This window comes from Podarcis melisellensis (assembly GCF_964234715.1).
Source record: "Podarcis melisellensis genome assembly, chromosome: 9".
NCBI classification, from domain to species: domain Eukaryota; kingdom Metazoa; phylum Chordata; class Lepidosauria; order Squamata; family Lacertidae; genus Podarcis; species Podarcis melisellensis.
This window is the reverse complement of record NC_138541.1, coordinates 65,335,896-65,353,452: the sequence shown is the minus strand read 5'-3', so window position 1 is coordinate 65,353,452 and position 17,557 is coordinate 65,335,896. Positions and strand designations below refer to the sequence as shown.

At 43.0% G+C, this 17,557-nt stretch overlaps 1 protein-coding gene across 1 annotated transcript in view; it reads left to right on the top strand.

Moving 5' to 3' along the window:
* Positions 1 to 17,557, top strand: part of STIM2 (stromal interaction molecule 2) — a 74,833-nt gene that overhangs the window by 44,899 nt on the left and 12,377 nt on the right. Inside the window, exons 3-5 of the mRNA XM_081924463.1 lie at positions 1,988 to 2,102; positions 15,045 to 15,156; positions 15,609 to 15,724. Coding sequence (XP_081780589.1) covers positions 1,988 to 2,102; positions 15,045 to 15,156; positions 15,609 to 15,724 — 343 coding nt within the window. The remainder of the gene's footprint in view (positions 1 to 1,987; positions 2,103 to 15,044; positions 15,157 to 15,608; positions 15,725 to 17,557) is intronic.

The window sequence follows — 17,557 nt, the reverse complement described above, 5'->3', positions numbered from 1 at the left end:
CAAACTCTCTTCTTTCATGCAGCCAATAACCTTTCCTTCAGTGTCTCAAATGCTGCTGCTGCAGCAGCCTTTTCTTGCAGCCTCTCTGTTTGCCAAAGCGGCTTGCCAAAGTAGCAAGCCCTTCTAAATGTACTCCTCTGACAGTGCTGCACCCCCGCAGCTTCCCATACTTTTAAAGGCAGCCCACTAGATCCCAGATCTAGCATGAAGGAGCCCTAGGGCGAAATAACAGCTCCATCTCCCCTGTACCAGGGACAGTTGCATCCTCCTTTCAGAGGCAAAGGAGAGCAGCACAGCTTCCACAAGGGGTTGGGGGATCAATGTTGTCAATGCAGCCCCCCTCCCACTTTCAGGGTCAGCCCACATCCTTCTAGGTCCCTCTCTGGTTTCAAATTTGTGCTGTCAGTAACTTGCTGTACTGTGCTTGCACACACATGATGATGATGATGATAAGAATAAGAATAAGAATATATTAGTTATACCCCGCCCATCTGGCTGGGTTTCCCCAGCCACTCTGGGCGGCCTCCAACGTAATATAAAAATACAATAGTCTATTAAACATTAAAAACTCCCCTAAATGGGGCTACCTTCAGATGTCTTCTAAAAATCTGGTAGTTGTTTTTCTCTTTGACATCTGGTGGGAGGGCATTCCACAGGGCGGGTGCCACTACCGAGCAGACCCTCTGCCTGGTTCCCTGTGTAATACTCCCTTATGGGGGACACAAGAGCCCTTGTAGAGTCCTTTGTAGGTTCTCCATCGGTCGGAGAAAATAACAGAGGCCAACCAGAGAATATTGAGGATTGAGTCCAGTACCAAAGCAAAAAAAGCCCAATTTAAGGGTTTATATAAACATAATCTAGTCCATTGCTGTATTATTATTATTATTGTTGTTGTTGTTGTTCTTATTATTAACTGAATTTCTATACTGCCCCATAGCCGGAGGTCTCAGGGCGGTTCCCAAAATAAGAAGCATTCATATGGGAGGCCCTTTTCATTTTCAGTTTGAAACTCTAGCCTGCATCAGTTGGGTAATGCAAATCAGCATTTAAAAGTAACTTGAAATACCAAGTTACTGAAGAAGTGTGCTTGCACACAAAAGCTCATACCAATAACAAACTTAGTTGGTCTCTAAGGTGCTACTGGAAGGAATTGTTTTATTTTGAAATACCAAGCAACAAAAATACTAGGATAAGCTGTATAATAATTTGGTTGAAGCAACAGTTATGATAGGGACGCGGGTGGCGCTGTGGGTAAAACCTCAGCGCCTAGGACTTGCCGATCGCATGGTCGGCGGTTCAAATCCCCGTGGCGGGGTGCGCTCCCGTCGTTCGGTCCCAGCGCCTGCCAACCTAGCAGTTCGAAAGCACCCCCGGGTGCAAGTAGATAAATAGGGACCGCTTACCAGCGGGAAGGTAAATGGCGTTCCGTGTGCTGCGCTGGCTCGCCAGATGCAGCTTGTCACGCTGGCCACGTGACCCGGAAGTGTCTGTGGACAGCTCTGGCTCCCAGCCTATAGAGATGAGCGCACAACCCTAGAGTCTGTCAAGACTGGCTTGTACAGGCAGGGGTACCTTTACCTTTAACAGTTATGATCAAAGGTTGAACCTGTGTGAGACCATAACGGTATGACCATAAAGCAATGAGGAAAGAGTTTGATTCTATTACTATTTTTAAAAGCAACATTTCAAAAGCACTTAATTCTACAGTGCTAGTGCAATGCAAGTCGCTCCACATTTTTCAGGAGCAGAGATGTGAATATTCTGCCTGAATTATATTGAATTGTACTGAAACCATTGCGTTCTCTGAATTACAGTGACCATCTAATGACAAATGAAGGATTGAGAATTGTGAGTGGAAGTAAGGGGAAATTGGTGATGAAGTACTGAGAGGATCTTTTTAAGTACCACCAATTTGGGGGTTTGTAACCCACCACTGTTAGTGTCTTAGCTGCAAGAACTCTCTGACCTAGCTTTCTTTCTTTTCCAGTTTATCAGAGAAGATATGAAATATAAAGACGCTTCTAATAAGCACAACCATCTACACCGGGAAGACAAACACATCACCGTTGAAGATCTGTGGAAACGCTGGAAAACATCTGAAGGTAAGATACTGAAAGCTGTACTGGTCCCTTTTCTGCAGTCTTTACTGCTCTCATTAGTGAACACAACAGACCATATTTAATTACTGTCTTGACCTAGGACTGGAAGCCGTGGGGAGAAGGGACCTGCAGGCAAAGGTCATGAGCTCAGTTGTTGGCAGCGTGTCATAGCAGGGTATTCTAGGCAATTTGGAGTCAGCAGGAGGTTGCAGAAAGGTCTGGTTTTGGAGAGGCAAGCCAGAGCTAACAAGGAGCTGAGTCAATGTGGTCTGTGGAGCAATAAAAAACAACAACAGATAGCCTTTATATAGCAGGTTGTAATGTGTAAAGCTCTTTGGGAATCCTTACAACTGTGCAAGGTACGACAGTGTTGCTGTTCCCGTATTGCAGACGAAAGGCTAAGTAAAATCTTCGTACATAATGAGATCAAAAATGATGCTAGATTTCAGTCTTGGAATACTTTGGTTCACAGTTCATTCTTAGTCATTATGCTATATCTGCAAGTCTGCTCTACTGCTTGAAAGGTGGTGATGTTAAAAGTTGTGGTTTGTTGTGTGCCTACTTGTAGAAATTCGTGTAAAGATTTAGCACATTGTGTAGTACATTTTGCTGTGTATTGTTTTTGTTGCTTTGGGTTGTTTTTTTTTAAAGGATGGTTTTGCACTATTTTATTTAAGTAGGATTTTGAGTCTTTGAACATCAGACCCCTCTTATGCTTAGTTAAGGAAGTTTTTCTTACAGGTAATCCTTGTTTTGCACAGGGGTTACATTTCAGACCTCATGTAAAGTGTTCCGCCCCTCCCCTGTTTCACCCCTTTAGCCACGTTTAGGTCATTTACAGGTTCGGCGCTGTGTGCGTGCATGTGTGCGATTTTGCGTCAATTGGTCATTCCCTGTATTGCTGTTTGTTTGTTTATATATTTTTATTAAATATATATATAAACACATGCACTGTCTCTTTTTTCAAGTTGTGTTTTCTACAGATCAGTTTCATTTGTTGTGAAACATTAGTGTTGCATGCAATATTAGGTTGGGAAGAAAAGAGGGGGAAGGGGAAATGGTGAGTGGGGTGCTTCTATTCTTCTCCTGAGTGTATGTGTGGGGTTTTGTGTCAGCGTCACTTGTATGGGTTCTCTTGCTATTTGCTTGTTGTATTTCCTTGGTGGTAAGAGAGGTTGAGGGTGGTCTAGGGAGTGGTTGGCTGTAGTGAGATTTGTTTATGTGTGCACATATTTGGATCAGGTTAGCCAGATTGATTTGTAGCGGTGAACAGATTCTTCTTGTTATCTTGTTGGGCTATGTATGTGAAAAAGGTGTCTTCTTCTACTTGTCCCCGTGTCAGTTTCAGTTTATTGGTTGGTTTTTCTATTAAGGCTTTTCTATTGGTCCATGTTTACTCTTGACATGTCTCTCCAATGTCTGGCTATGATCATAGAATCACAGAGTTGGAAGAGACCACAAGAGCCATCGAGTCCAACCCCCTGCCAAGCAGGAAACACCATCAGAGCACTCCTGACATATGGTTGTCAAGCCTCTGCTTAAAGACCTCCAAAGAAGGAGACTCCACCACACTCCTTGGCAGCAAATTCCACTGTCGAACAGCTCTTACTTCAGGAAGTTCTTCTTAATGTTTAGGTGGAATCTTCTTTCTTGTAGTTTCATCCATTGCTCCGTGTCCGCTTCTCTGGAGCAGCAGAAAACAACCTTTCTCCCTCCTCTATGTGACATCCTTTTATATGCTTCTGGCTGCTGAGAGTAGGTGGGTTATGAGCTCATTGTGATGTGAGTGGGCATTATTATCTTGGAAGATGTTCAGTAGGGTCAGCTGTGTGGTGACTTCTAATGCTTGCTTAGTTATTTTGCATATTTCTTGTATGGCTGATGTCCGGAAGAGTTGGATTTTGGGATATTCCCACCACATGTGGAAATATGTGCCTGTGGAAGTGCCGCCTCTCCAGCATTTTGGTGAGGCTCCTGGGTGTATCAGTGCTACTTTCCATGATATAAATGAGTTTCGGGGTGAGTTCTTTTCTTTTATCTGAGATGGATTTAAAGGGAAGTTTAGACCACATTCTAGTCCATTGGGTGGGGTTAATATCATAGCCTATGTTTTCCTCCCATTGTATTTTTATTACATCGAGGGGGTTTGTGGGATTTTGGAGCACTATTTTGAATATTGTGGATACTATCCCCTTGCCATGTTAGGAGGAGCTTTTCGAAGGTTGTCAAGGGCCTAGTTGCTGCTGATTTTACTACTGGATTGTTTAAGATGGCATGTAATTGGTGGTGTGTTAGCCAGGGCATTTGGGTATCCCCTAGTTTTTCTTGTATTTCTTGTGTCAATGTGGCTTTGTTATTTTTGTAAAGGTCTGCTAGGTGGTATGAGCCTTTGGCTTGCCAGGTTTTTATCTGGGAGTTTTGTGCTGCATGGTGGAATAATGAGTGGTGAGCCAGGGAAATTAGTTGAGATGGAGTTGGAGACGGTTTACCTGCTTCTTCCTTCCATGCTTTAAGTATGGTCTGTGTGAACCTGTTTAGTGTAGGGATTTTTCTTACTTTGTTTGGGAAGAATGGGTATGCTGTGGTGGAGGTATTTTTGACGATGTCTCTCTCCAAGTGTGCCCAATGTTTTGTCTAGTCTTCTAAAATGTATGGGATTATGTGGTGCACTTGGTTGACAATGTAGTATAGTTCTATATTGGGAATACCCCACCCTCCAACTGAGGACGGGAGGTGTAGGTATTTGGGGTTTATTCTTGGATTTTTGTGTGATAAACAAGTGTAATTTTTTCTGCCATTTGCGGAGTTGGGTTGGGGGAATCCAGATTGGAAGAGTTTTGAATAGATAGGTTAATTTTGGGAGGGTGAGCATTTTGGTCATAACCATTTTGTCTTATGCAGGGACGTGGGTGGCGCTGTGGGTTAAACCACAGAGCCTAGGACTTGCCAAGCAGAAGGTCAGCGGTTCGAATCCCCGCGACAGGGTGAGCTCCTGTTGCTCGGTCCCTGCTCCTGCCAACCTAGCAGTTTGAAAGCATGTCCAAGTGCAAGTAGATAAATAGGTACTGCTCCGGCAGGAAGGTAAACGGCGTTTCTGTGGGCTGCTCTGGTTCGTCAGAAGCGGCTGAGTCATGCTGGCCACATGACCTGGAAGCTGTACGCCGGCTCCATCAGCCAATAAAGTGAGATGAGCGCTGCAACCCCAGAGTCGGTCACGACTGGACCTAATGGTCAGGGGTCCCTTTACCTTTACCTATTTTGTCTTATAGGGTGAAGTTGGTGTTGTTCCATTTTCTCAAGTCTTCTACCTGAAAGAATGCATTTCCTGACTGACTTTGTTTCATAAACTTTTTTTGTTTAATAAAACTTTTCTTGCTTGTTTGAATATTTCCCCCCTGAGACTAATCATTAGGTTTTGTCTCACACAAGTCCCCCACTAGATAATCCATGATAAATTGTAGAAATTATTGTAATTGGTGTACCATGAATATGATGCATAGTACATCTCTACCACGTTGTAAACAAACAGTTTTATTGCTTATTATTTTATTTTATTTACTTTGGTTTTCTAAATGAGATCTTCTTGTTCCTTGAACATTCCAAAGTCATTTGCAACCAGATGGACTTAATTAACCTCTGGTTTAACTTTCAGGTATTAATCTGCAAACTGGAGCTGTAAACAAGTTCCCCTGGGGTGCTAAAAGCATGTCAGCCTTCTATTATGAATCTAATTGGACAGCTATATTTGCATAAATTCAATATTCTAGTTTGCAAAACAGGTCTGCATTTTGCTTTAGGCCATGCAAAAATAGGATGGTGGAAAAGAAAACATAATTTTTAACTCTCTTGCCCTGTAATGTATGTTTGTCCTTAATGGCAACTTTAATTTGGTATTTTGTTTTAATTAAAATTGTGGCTTGCTTTGCTTTCCCAACCATTTGGTTAACTGCTGCAGGTTAAGCAAGTTATTGGCATGGAATTAAATGGATTTAAGATGCTCGTGTAAAGGATGGTGTCAATAACATCAACTTCCTTGAGCTTGCTTGAAAGGTATTTGTGTGTCAGAGTCACAGGCCATAAATAGTACTGATCATGGCCGATTAAGCACCAAAGTAAGCCCTACCCAGAAATACTTCATCATGAGGTGACTGATTAGGTTATGCCAAGGCATCAATTTAAGATTCTTTTTTAAAAAATAATGAAATTGTGAGACCATTCCATTGCAGATTGCTCATAAGATGATGATGATGGTGATTAAAATTTATATACTCCCCTATATCCGTAGGTCTCAGGATGGTTCACAAGATAAAATCAGAATATAAAACCACAAAATACATAATCAAAACAAAAACAACCCATTAACACATTTTAAAAGGACATAGGATGTCAGTCAACCAAAGACCTGGTAAAAGTAGCCAGTGCAGTCAGACCAGGATCGGTGTAATGTGCTCAGACCGTCTTGTTCCAGTGAGCAACCTGGCCACTGAATTCTGCACCAGCTGAAGTTTCTGAACCGTTTCAGAGGCAGCCCTACATATAACGCATTGCAGTAATCTAACCTTGAGGTTATCAGAGCATAGACAACAGTAGTCAGGCTTATCCTGTCCAGATAGGGGTATAGCTGGACCACCAGCTGAAGTTGATGGAAGGCGCACTGGGCCACCGAGCCCACCTGAGCCTTGAGTGACACCAAGGATCCAGGAGTACCTTCAAGCTACAAACCTGCTCCTTGAGAGGAAGTGTAACCCCCATCAAGAGCAGGCGATCTCCCACCCATCTGGTCTAGGGAACCACCCACTAACAGGACCTTTATCTTATCTGGATTGAGTTTTAGTTTGTTGGCTCTCATCCAGTCCATTATTGAGGCAAGACACTGGTCCAGCGCTTCCACGGCCTCAGCTGCAGATGTAAAGGAGAAATAGAGCTGGGTATCATCGGCATACTGCCGACAACGTACTCCAAACCACCCAGCAGTTTCATGTAGATGTTGACCAACATAGGGGATAGTATCAAGCCCTGCAGACCCCACATTGAAGGCTTCACGGGGCACTCCCTAAACAACGCCCTCTGGGAACAACCATCCAAGTAGGACTGGAACCACCACAAAGCCCTCCAGAAGGATATCATGGTTGATGGTATCGAAAGCTGTTTATCTTGTTAAAGCATTTAGCTGTTCTGGTCATTCTTCTATAATTACAGCTGTGTTTTATGTGCTATATTTGTGTCCTGTCTTTTGTGCAAGAAACAGAAAGAAAGGATGATCTCCAGGTGCCCAAGGAAAAAATAAGTTGCCGCAGTGTGCAGGTGCCAGGCTGAAATCTATTGTTCAAAAGTGTCCCTGAGGAAGAACTTTGTTCAGAATGTGTTGGGCTCAGTTAAAAATGAAAAAAATATTGTGCACCTGGGTGTACCCCTCCTTCCTTTCCCCTGTTGCTGGCACCTTCCTGATTTTCTTCCCAGCATTTTAGCAGTGCAACAACTCTGAGTTAGGCTGAAGGAGACTTGTCCAATATCTGCTGAGCTATGGTAGCAGTATGGTAATTTGAGGTTGCAGTTTTTTCTACAGACTTTACAATGAAAGAGGCTGCCTACACACCATCAAATGAACTAGAAATATAGGGCCAGATTTAACTAACCCATTCTACTGTGTTTTTACACCCCTTTCATAAATCTGTAGCTCCTGATTTTTGACTTTATCACCGAAAGCTCCTTGTACTGGATAAATACGTTTTTTATTGTTAATATCTGTCATTTTTCACATTTGTATGTTCTGTTTTATTCTTTAATAAAAATAAAATAAAACTATAAAAGGGAACAAAAGAAATACACAGCAAGATTCAACTAACCTTTTCTGTTGGTGGAAGCCAACGCAAGGTCTCTTGCTAGGGCAGTGGTCCTTCCCTCACCCCCCGCCAAGTCCTCTCTGGTGGGTTGGGAGAGCAGCAAGTGGACAAAGAAGAGGGGAGATCAGTTGGACAAGCAAAAATGCTTGAGCTGACAGAACAGTTTTCCTTAGCAGTGAATTGAGTTCCACCCATAGCTTTGATTGCCACATCTTGCAAACTGTGTGTCCATAAATTAATGTCCTTCTCCTTTCTTTAAAACAGGTACATTTTTTACATGTGCTACTATACTTCCATTTATACAGGTGCATGTGCATAAATCCCCCCTCTTAATACCCCAAATGATAAATGGATCAAAAATGCTTTTTGCTTGAAAGTACAGTGGTACCTCTGGTTACAGACGCTTCAGGTTACAGACTCCGCTAACCCAGAAATAGTACCTCGGATTAAGAACTTTGCTTCAGGATGAGAACAGAAATTGTGCTGTGGCAGTGGGAGGCCCCATTAGCTAAAGTGGTACCTCAGGTTAAGAAAAGTTTAGATTAAGAACGGACCTCCAGGACAAATTAAGTTCTTAACCTGGGGTACCACTGTACAGTGGAACCTCGGGTTACATACGCTTACACTTCAGGTTACATACGCTTCAGGTTACAGACTCCGCTAACGCAGAAATATTATCTCGGGTTAAGAACTTTGCTTCAGGATGAGAACAGAAATCGTGCTCCGGCAGCTCATCGGCAGCAGTGGGAGGCCCCATTAGCTAAAGTGGTGCTTCAGGTTAAGAACAGTTTCAGGTTAAGAACGGACCCCCAGAACGAATTAAGTACTTAACCCGAGGTACCACTGTATTACTGTTGGTGTTAGCATGTCAGAAGTGGGGAACCTCGGGCTAAGGGGCCAAAGGCAACACTCCAACCCTCTATATTTGGCCCTTAGGATTCTCCGCAGGTGACTTTTCCGTGCCCTCCTTGTGTGCTTTTACCAGGCTGGAATATGCTCCTGATGTGTGATAATGCTTCTTGCTTGCTTGGGTGGAAGAGATGTGTAAAAACGTCTGGTACTTATATTTTTCATGGCTGGAATGTAGCCTAGTGTACAAATATGAGTCACATCTGCCCACTTTTGTCTCTGGCCCCACTCATCACTGGCACGTGACCCTTAGAAAGCCGCCCAGTAGGGACTGTGGTCCTTTTCACTCAGAAAGGTTCCCCACTCAGGTCATATATCTTGATGCTAACATATAAAGCCTGTGAGAATTCCTGTTGCTGTGTGCGCACATTGGGGAGGGGAGTGGCATTCAGAGTGAATACTCTTGCTTTCTTGTCCTTGATCAAAGGCATAATGCTCATCTGTACAACTTTGTATGTGTTATAACGCAAAAAGCAGGATAGGAGCAAATTGCTCAAGTCCAAAGCAGAACAAATTCTAGTGTTCCATCCAGAAGGGAATGAGGACTAACCACTGAGCCTCTTGGGCTTGCAGTTCAGAAGGTTGGCGGTTCGAATCCCCGCGACGGACTGACCTCCCATTGGTTTGTCCCAGCTCCTGCCAACCTAGCAGTTCGAAAGCATGCCAGTGCAAGTAGATAAATAAGTACCGTTGCGGCGGGAAGCTAAACAGCATTTCCGTGCGCTCTGGTTTCCGTAGCGGTGTCCTGTTGCGCCAGAAGTGGTTTAGTAATGCTGGCCACATGACCCGGAAAACTGCGGACAAACACTGGCTCCCTTGGCCTGAAAGCGAGATAAGCGCTGCTACCCCATAGTGGCCTTTGACTGGACTTAACCCTCCAAGGGTCTTTTACCTTTACCTTTAACAAGTTGTCAGGGGCCTCAGTTAGTGAGAAAATGCTCTGCTATTGAATGGTTAATCTGCATGACTTGGAAGTTAGCCTTCTGGCACAGTAATTCATTCAGTTGAAATTGCATATGTGCAAAGAACAGCGCTAATAGTGGAGAAACAGACCAACACAAATGTGGCGTGGGTAGCATGTGACCATCTTCAAATAATGTTTCTAAGGCTCTGTGCACAGCAGATGTTCTTCCAGCAACTGGGAACAAGTTGCATACCATCTAGAAATGTTATGGTTGCATTGCACATTCTTCATTATTGGCAGCCACGGGTTTTGAATAGCTAGACAGTGGAAATGAATGCAAGCCAAGCACTACTGGGGATGCAATATGTAACCTCAAATTCCTTTTCAAATAAGCCAATGCAGGAGTTCCAGATCCCCTTTCTTGGAAGCGCATGCTTGCAATGTTCAATTGTTGGTTGAATGTGAGTTTAGAGTAAACATCACTGTTGTTTCATTATGTAACATCTTGGCACCAGTTTGAGCAGAGATGGACAACTTGGCCCCTTTACTAATGCTGAAAGGAGAACTGCCCGAGGCAAATTTAAGTTTCTCTTAAATTACTGCTAACTGTAAATAGCTGTTATTTATTCAGTATAGCTAGTAACCGTGATTGCTTTTCTGTACACAGCTATTAAATTGGGGGGAGAGGTCTTAAGCTTGCTGTTCCTATTTTGAGTTTCTTTCCTATTTTGAGTTTCACAGTAAATCTGGGGTTCTTGGAATCGTTTTAGATGTGAAGTTTCAAGTACAAACTGCAAACTTGGAAAAGTGGAGCGGAGTGATACTAAAGGAAGACAATGATACTTATAAGGGTTTTTTAAAAAAAAAATAATTAAAGCCTGCTTCATGTGAAATGTAATTAGCCTAACATAAATGTTCTTGTTGCTGATTATTAATATGTGTTAGAGCCTCTTTAAAAGAAACCAAGTGGCACTCTGGAAAAGGAGAGGGGGAGTGAGGAACTGGGGAGATTATACTATATTAACAGTGCTTTTTTCCTGGGGTACTCAAGGTACTCAAGTACCAGCACCTTTCCCCCAAATGTTAAAAGTGTGATACTTACTGTAACAACTTCATGGTGATTGCCAGCGCCGTCTTTTTCCTTAAAACAGCAAACCACTGTGTATTAGAGCTTTGAGTGAATGTAGTAGTCTGTTTAGACCTCTGTTGTGTTGATAATAATGTTTTGAATAATAAAACTTGGGTTATCTGAATCTCCCTAGTCGGGAGTGCAATTCTCAAACAATATGCTTTACACACACAAATAAGATACTTTACATAAGAGATTACATTTCTGCTCCTTCTGGCAAGCGTGGCAAAATTCTGTGATCACATTTGGTGCATGATCCCCAACTGGCCGAAATCATATTCCCAGGAAGGAGGGGCAGCTTGAAAAAATGTTATCTACTTGGTTGCTGATTAGTGGTATGTTTGGTGCAATGCTAGCTTGCAGGCAAGACCTGTCCAAAATAATCAAGCTGTGATAGTGTGCTTCATTGCTTTGGCATGCTTTGTGCCTATGGCAAGTTATGTTTTGCTTTGAAGCTTTAGGTCTTTTATAGATTTTTTTATCTGATATGTGTTATGACGAGGCATTGTCTCTGGTGTCATTTGGGTAGGCCACACGTTCCAAATCTTCTCTGGAAGCATACAGCTTGGGGCTTCCTATAGGAAGAGGTGTGTGTGTGTGTGTGTGTGTGTGTGTGTGTGTGTGTTCATTCCCACTGACAACTCTCTGACTTTGGTAAAGAGAGTTCTGGAAATGAGCCGCAGTGGGATTAGCATCTCAACAACACCAACATGTTAATCCTTGCAAAATCTCCCACCAGATTCCACAGGAAATTAATTTTGTGGTGAATAGAACCTCACTGTTAAGCTAAATAATGAGCTCCTGTTTTGTGACATTTTGTGACTTTCTCTAAGTTGCCCGCCACTACTTATGCTTTTAATTCGCAGTGGATTTTCTTTGAACTCCATGCACCCTTACTTTCCCCAGAACTCTAACAGTGAAAGCAACAAGACTTGGAGTTTATCTAAATCGGGAGTTGCCAGCCTACAGGAGCTTAATAATAATAATAATAATAATAATAATAATAATACAAGAAGAAGAAGTCAGATTTAAAAGCAGTTCATGAACTATGTATTGCTAAACTGAAGTCTAAAACAAAACCAAGTCACACAGGCTTAGTAAAGTGTCTGGAAGGAACAGTTTGGAGGCAAGCAATCATTAGTCTAGGGCAGCAAAGACTGCAGTTAGGAAGATTCGGAACTACCAAAGCCATTGAACAGGCCGTTGCCTGTAGACCAGAGATTATGTTTGAGGAGTACAGTGAGAGGTGAAATGGATTTCAAAGGATGACGAGGGTATGGTATAAGCTTTTAATTTCATGTGGCACATTGTAATGCATTGGATTAAGAAGGCCAGGATCAGCAAGTAGATTAGGGTTGCTGTGACATGGGGGACAGGGAGCGGGCAGGTGTGCCCCGAAAGACCATGTGCTCAGCCTGGGAGTCCTTTTGGACTCACAGCTGTCCATGGAGGCGCAGGTCAATTCTGTGTCCAGGTTGGCAGTCCACCAGCTCCATTTGGTACGCAGGCTGAGACCCTACCTGCCCACAGACTGTCTCACCAGAGTGGTGCATGCTCTGGTTATCTCCCACTTGGACTACCGCAACACGTTCTACGTGTGGCTACCTTTGAAGGTGACCCGGAAACTACAACTAATCCAGAATGCGGCAGCTAGACTGGTGACTGGGAGAGACCATATAGCGCTGGTCCTGAAAGACCTACATTGGCTCCCAGTATGTTTCTGAGCACAATTCAAAGTGTTGGTGCTGACCTTTAAAGCGCTAAACGACCTTGGCCCAGTATACCTGAAGAAGCATCTCCCCCCTTCCCATTGTTCAGACCGGACACTGAGGTCCAGCTCCGAGGGCCTTCTAGTGGTTCTGTCATTGCGAGAAGTGAGGGTACAGGAAACCAGGCAGAAGGCCTTCTCGGTAGTGGCGCCCACCCTGTGGAACACCCTCCCATCAGCTGTTGAACAGATAAACAACCATCTGACTTTTAGAAGACATCTGAAGGCAGCCCTGTTTAGGGAAGTTTTAATGTTTGATGCTTTATCACTTTATTATTATTTTTGTTGTTTCTGTTGTTCAATTGGGAGCCCCCCAGAGTGGCTGGGGAAACCCAGCCATATGGGCTGGGTATGTATGCATGTATGTATGTATGATGGTGATGATGATGATAATAATAATTATATAAGACTGTCTCTGATGTGTTTCTAGAAGCCTTAGCTGGTCCAGATGCTTACGAGAATATGGCTTGTGGGAGCATGCTCTACCCATTTTAGAACAGTTGCATTGGTTACCAACATGTTTCTCAGCACAATTCAAAGTGTTAATTATTGCTTATAATGCCCTAAATTGCTTCAGACTGGGATACCTGAAGGAATGCCCCTTCTCTGCATTGATGCTTAGTTGGACAGGGCATGTAAGTGTCTTTTCAGTGGCCGCAGCCCAGTTCTGGAATTCTCCCCTCCAGGAAGTTCAGCTGTGCCTCGTTTATTAGCCTAGGCAGGGCCGTAGCTAGGGGGTGGTGAGTTGGGCCACTGCCCCCCCCCCGCAAAATCGGCTAAAAATATGTCCATAAACATAAATATTGATTATTGCCTCATAAGAAATAGAGGGTGAATTGAATGGGTGGAAGGGTGTGTGTGGAGGAGAGGTGGAAAGAAGAGTTAATTTGTCCATGGCTAGGGGGCGCAATCTGGACGGTTCTGCCAGGGGTGCAAGATCACCTAGCTATGGCTCTGAGCCTAGGTATTTTTAAGGCTGACTTTGGTTTCCTCTGCCATGCGGACGGTTATCATCTGGCGGTTCGTGAATCATGAAACAAGAATGCCCTTCTTTTTGAAAGAAAGAAAAGAATAGATTGCGCTGGGTGGGAGCAAGCACTTTGGCATGCTAAAAGCACTCTTAGTATTCCAGTGAGAATGTTACTAGCTTGTTGTGATGGCATCAAGCAATTCCTAAAGCTGTCAGTTGAGGCCAAGGTTACGGTTCCTTCTATATTTAAGCGATTGTGCTTTCTTGTCTGCAAGGTCTTGAACGTAGAGAGCCTTATCCTAGCCAAGCCACTAGCTTTCACATTAATAAGTGTTGCATGTGAAGATAAAGATAAACCCTTTAGCTGGGTGAACACTGGGCATTTTAATTGTTTTGTTATGTAGGCGATTAGCGGATGCAAAACGTTGCAGTGTGGAATGCTTCTGTGCAGCTTCGTCTGTGGAGCCGCTCCGTACCATTCCCCTTTTCTCTCTCGCCTTACGCACTGAGCATGCTCAGTCAGTGTTCGGTTTGGCTGGGAAGGTGAATGGACTCCAAAGTGTCGTCTTCTGAGACTTTGGAGTTCTTCTGAGCCTGCTGGTTGCTCCTCTTTGTTCATTTTGGATACACTGAGGTCCAGCGCCAAGGGCCTTCTGGCGATTCCATCACTGCGAGAAGTGAGGTTACAGGGAACCAGGCATTCTTGGTAGTGGCTCCTGCCCTGTTGAACGCCCTCCCATCAGATGTCAAAGAAATAAACAACTATCTGACTTTTAGAAGACACCTGAAGGTGACCCTGTTTAGGGAAGTTTTTTATGTTTGATGTTTTATCGTGTTTTTAATATTCTGTTGGCAGCCACCCAGAGTGACTGGGGTATAAAATTATTATTATTATTATTATTATTATATTTAAGGAGCAGCACAGTTGAAATTGAGATTGATACCAGTCTATATGGCACTGTATTTTAAAGTTTTAATTATCAGTAGTATTTTAGGATTTGTATGTTGCTTTCTTTAATTTTTTCATTTCCCAACTAGCATGCTCTCTGTGTCACCAAAATATCATGGACCCACATGATGTTCTACCAAACTCAAGTAGAGATCTTCCCTTATGTGGGTACACAACCTGTTTGCATCCGCTTCGTTCCACAGTATGAGTTGAAGAATAATAGGATCAAGAACTCTGTGTACACTTCACTGGTCACAAGACCTTTTCTTTTTTCAATCATGCCATGGAATTTTTAATAATGAAATATTTTTAAGAATTACTTCTTTATAATCTTTCTGTAATCTTGACTTGGATGAGCACATGATGAAGACGGCGAACCTGCCAATAACTTGCCATTGCTTTTTTATTTGTACGGTTGTTTTAATTCTTGATAATCTAGCCAGTGTAAAATAGTATTTGTATTTGTGTTGTAGTTCACAACTGGACGCAGGAGGAGACTCTTCAGTGGCTGGTAGAATTTGTTGAACTTCCTCAGTATGAGAAGACTTTCAGAGAAAATAACGTCAAAGGAACAACATTGCCAAGGTGAATTTTTCAGCCCTGATAAGTTTTGTACTTTTTTGGGCTCTCCTGCAGTGTCACGCTCTTCACTAAGCAGAGCATGCTTAGTGAAATATATTAAACATTAAGATTAAACATTTCTTACATCTAAAACATTGTTAGCCTAAGAAATCTGCTTTTTTGATGGTACATTATTGCACTTAAACTGACAAAGTCATTCAGTTCTGTATAGTTTCATGCTATATCAGTTTAAACAAAGACAGTCTGTTAATGCCAAACTTGATGTTAGTTTGGTATATTAAAATCTACCATCTCTGGTTTAGTGTTGTACATGAAATTTAATAAACCACACAACATATTATCTATTTCTCAGTGACTCTGAGTTACTGCACACAATAGAATCTGCATTTTTAGTTGTGTCTCTAACAGTTGCTTTCAGGACAAGGAACATAAAATCCTTGCTTTATTGTGTACAGGATAGCAGTTAATGAAGCCGCATTTATGATCTCTCAGTTGAAAATAATTGATCGGAGCCACCGGCAGAAACTACAGCTGAAGGCCTTGGATGTTGTCTTATTTGGACCTCTCACACGTTAGTATTATTTCCTCTCTTCCTCCTCCCCAGGTACACACCTTTAAACTGCTAGCAGAAAGAATTGTTCTGTTGAACTGTGATTTACGTTAATATTTAGGCTAGCTAATTCCTCTGAGGGATATGTCCAATGATACTCTTGTGGGTATCCTTCAGCGGTGTGTTTTGAGTATAAAAATAAACCATGGTTGATCAAGACAGGAATAAACCTAGGTAAGTCTTGGATTCGTGTGCTATTTTATCCTCTTGTGCAGTCCTAAGGAGTTAGGAAGCTTTCACTTCTGTTTTAGATGAGCCACAATTTAGCATTACATCTGAATCCTAAGCTATGAGTCATCTAATTATAGCAAACCAGTTTCATTGCATGGTTTGAAGCTGCCTTGTTTCAGACAAACTGTAGATGCAAACTATCATTTCACTTGTTTTTAAGTGAAAGGAAATGGCAAGGGGGCAGTCAAATTCTGAATTAGCCTTTTTTTTGAGGGGGTGTAAAAATTATTATTATTTATTGAATTTATATACTGCCGTATACCTAGGGGTCTCAGGGCAGTACACAGAATAAATTCAAGATATAAAACCACAAAATACCTAATAAAAATAACACCACCACCACAATGGTACTCATACCTTGATAAATTGAAAAATGTCTAGATCCCACCCAGCCCTTCTTTCTATGTCCCTCCCCCTTCTCTATTGAATTTGTGCTACACATTTTTATTTTGTATTTTATTATCAACTTTTCAATTGAAATTTGACATTTTATGGATGACATTTATTAAAAAGAATTAAAAATCGCGATTGGTGCCAAGGACATTGGAAGAATTGCTCTTTGACGTTTCTTCCACCTCATGCTTGCCATGGGAGTCCTGTTTGTGACAATCACACAATGTTGCTTTTACACACTCACCATGCCACACCCAACCCAAACCCCGAGAAAATGAAAGAGAGAGAGAGAGATGTTATCTAATAACAACAGGTAACATTCCCCACTACGAGGGGGCGGGGTGACCCAAGGTGGGCAGCCGCATTCCCTCTGACCTCTGATGCACACACAGAGCACATGGGGAGTGGGTGGCGCTGTGGTCTAAAAAACGGGGCCTCTTGAGCTTGCTAATCAGAAGGTCAGCTGTTTGAATCCCTGCAACAGAGTGATCTCCCATTGCTCTGTCCCAGCTCCTGCCAACCTAGCAGTTCAAAAGCACGCCTGTGCAAGTAGATAAATAGGTACCACTTCAGCGGGAAGGTAAGCGGTGTTTCCGTGTGCTCTGGTTTCTGTCCTGGTGTTACGTTACACCAGAAGCAGTTTAGTCATGCTGGCCACGTGACCTGGAAAGCTGTCTGTGGACAAACACCCGGCTCCCTTGGCCTGAAAGCGAGATGATCGCTGCAATCCCGTAGTGACCTTTGACTGGACTTAACCGTCTAGGGGTCCTTTACCTTTACCTCTCTTTTTTTTTTTTACACCGAGCGCATGCATGTATTCAGAGCACAGACACATGTGACTCACAAACATGCACTTCACAGATACAGCTCCTTCTCTTCATCTCACACGCCACAAATGCACACATAGCTCCCCCTCCTCTCTCTCACACAGGCCACACATAGATCTCTTCCTCTCTGTCCAGATGTACCTCTCTCCCTGGGAGACCTCACATGCCTGCCTCCTTCTCTCTCTCATCCGCACAGACAACATATAGATCTCTCCCTCCCACCAAATGCCACAAATACATCTCTTCCTCTCTCGCACATAGCCCCTCCTTCAGAAAAAGGCCTTCCCTTGGGCAGAGGAAGCACCTGCCACCAGTTCCACATCGGTGGCAGACAACAGCAGCC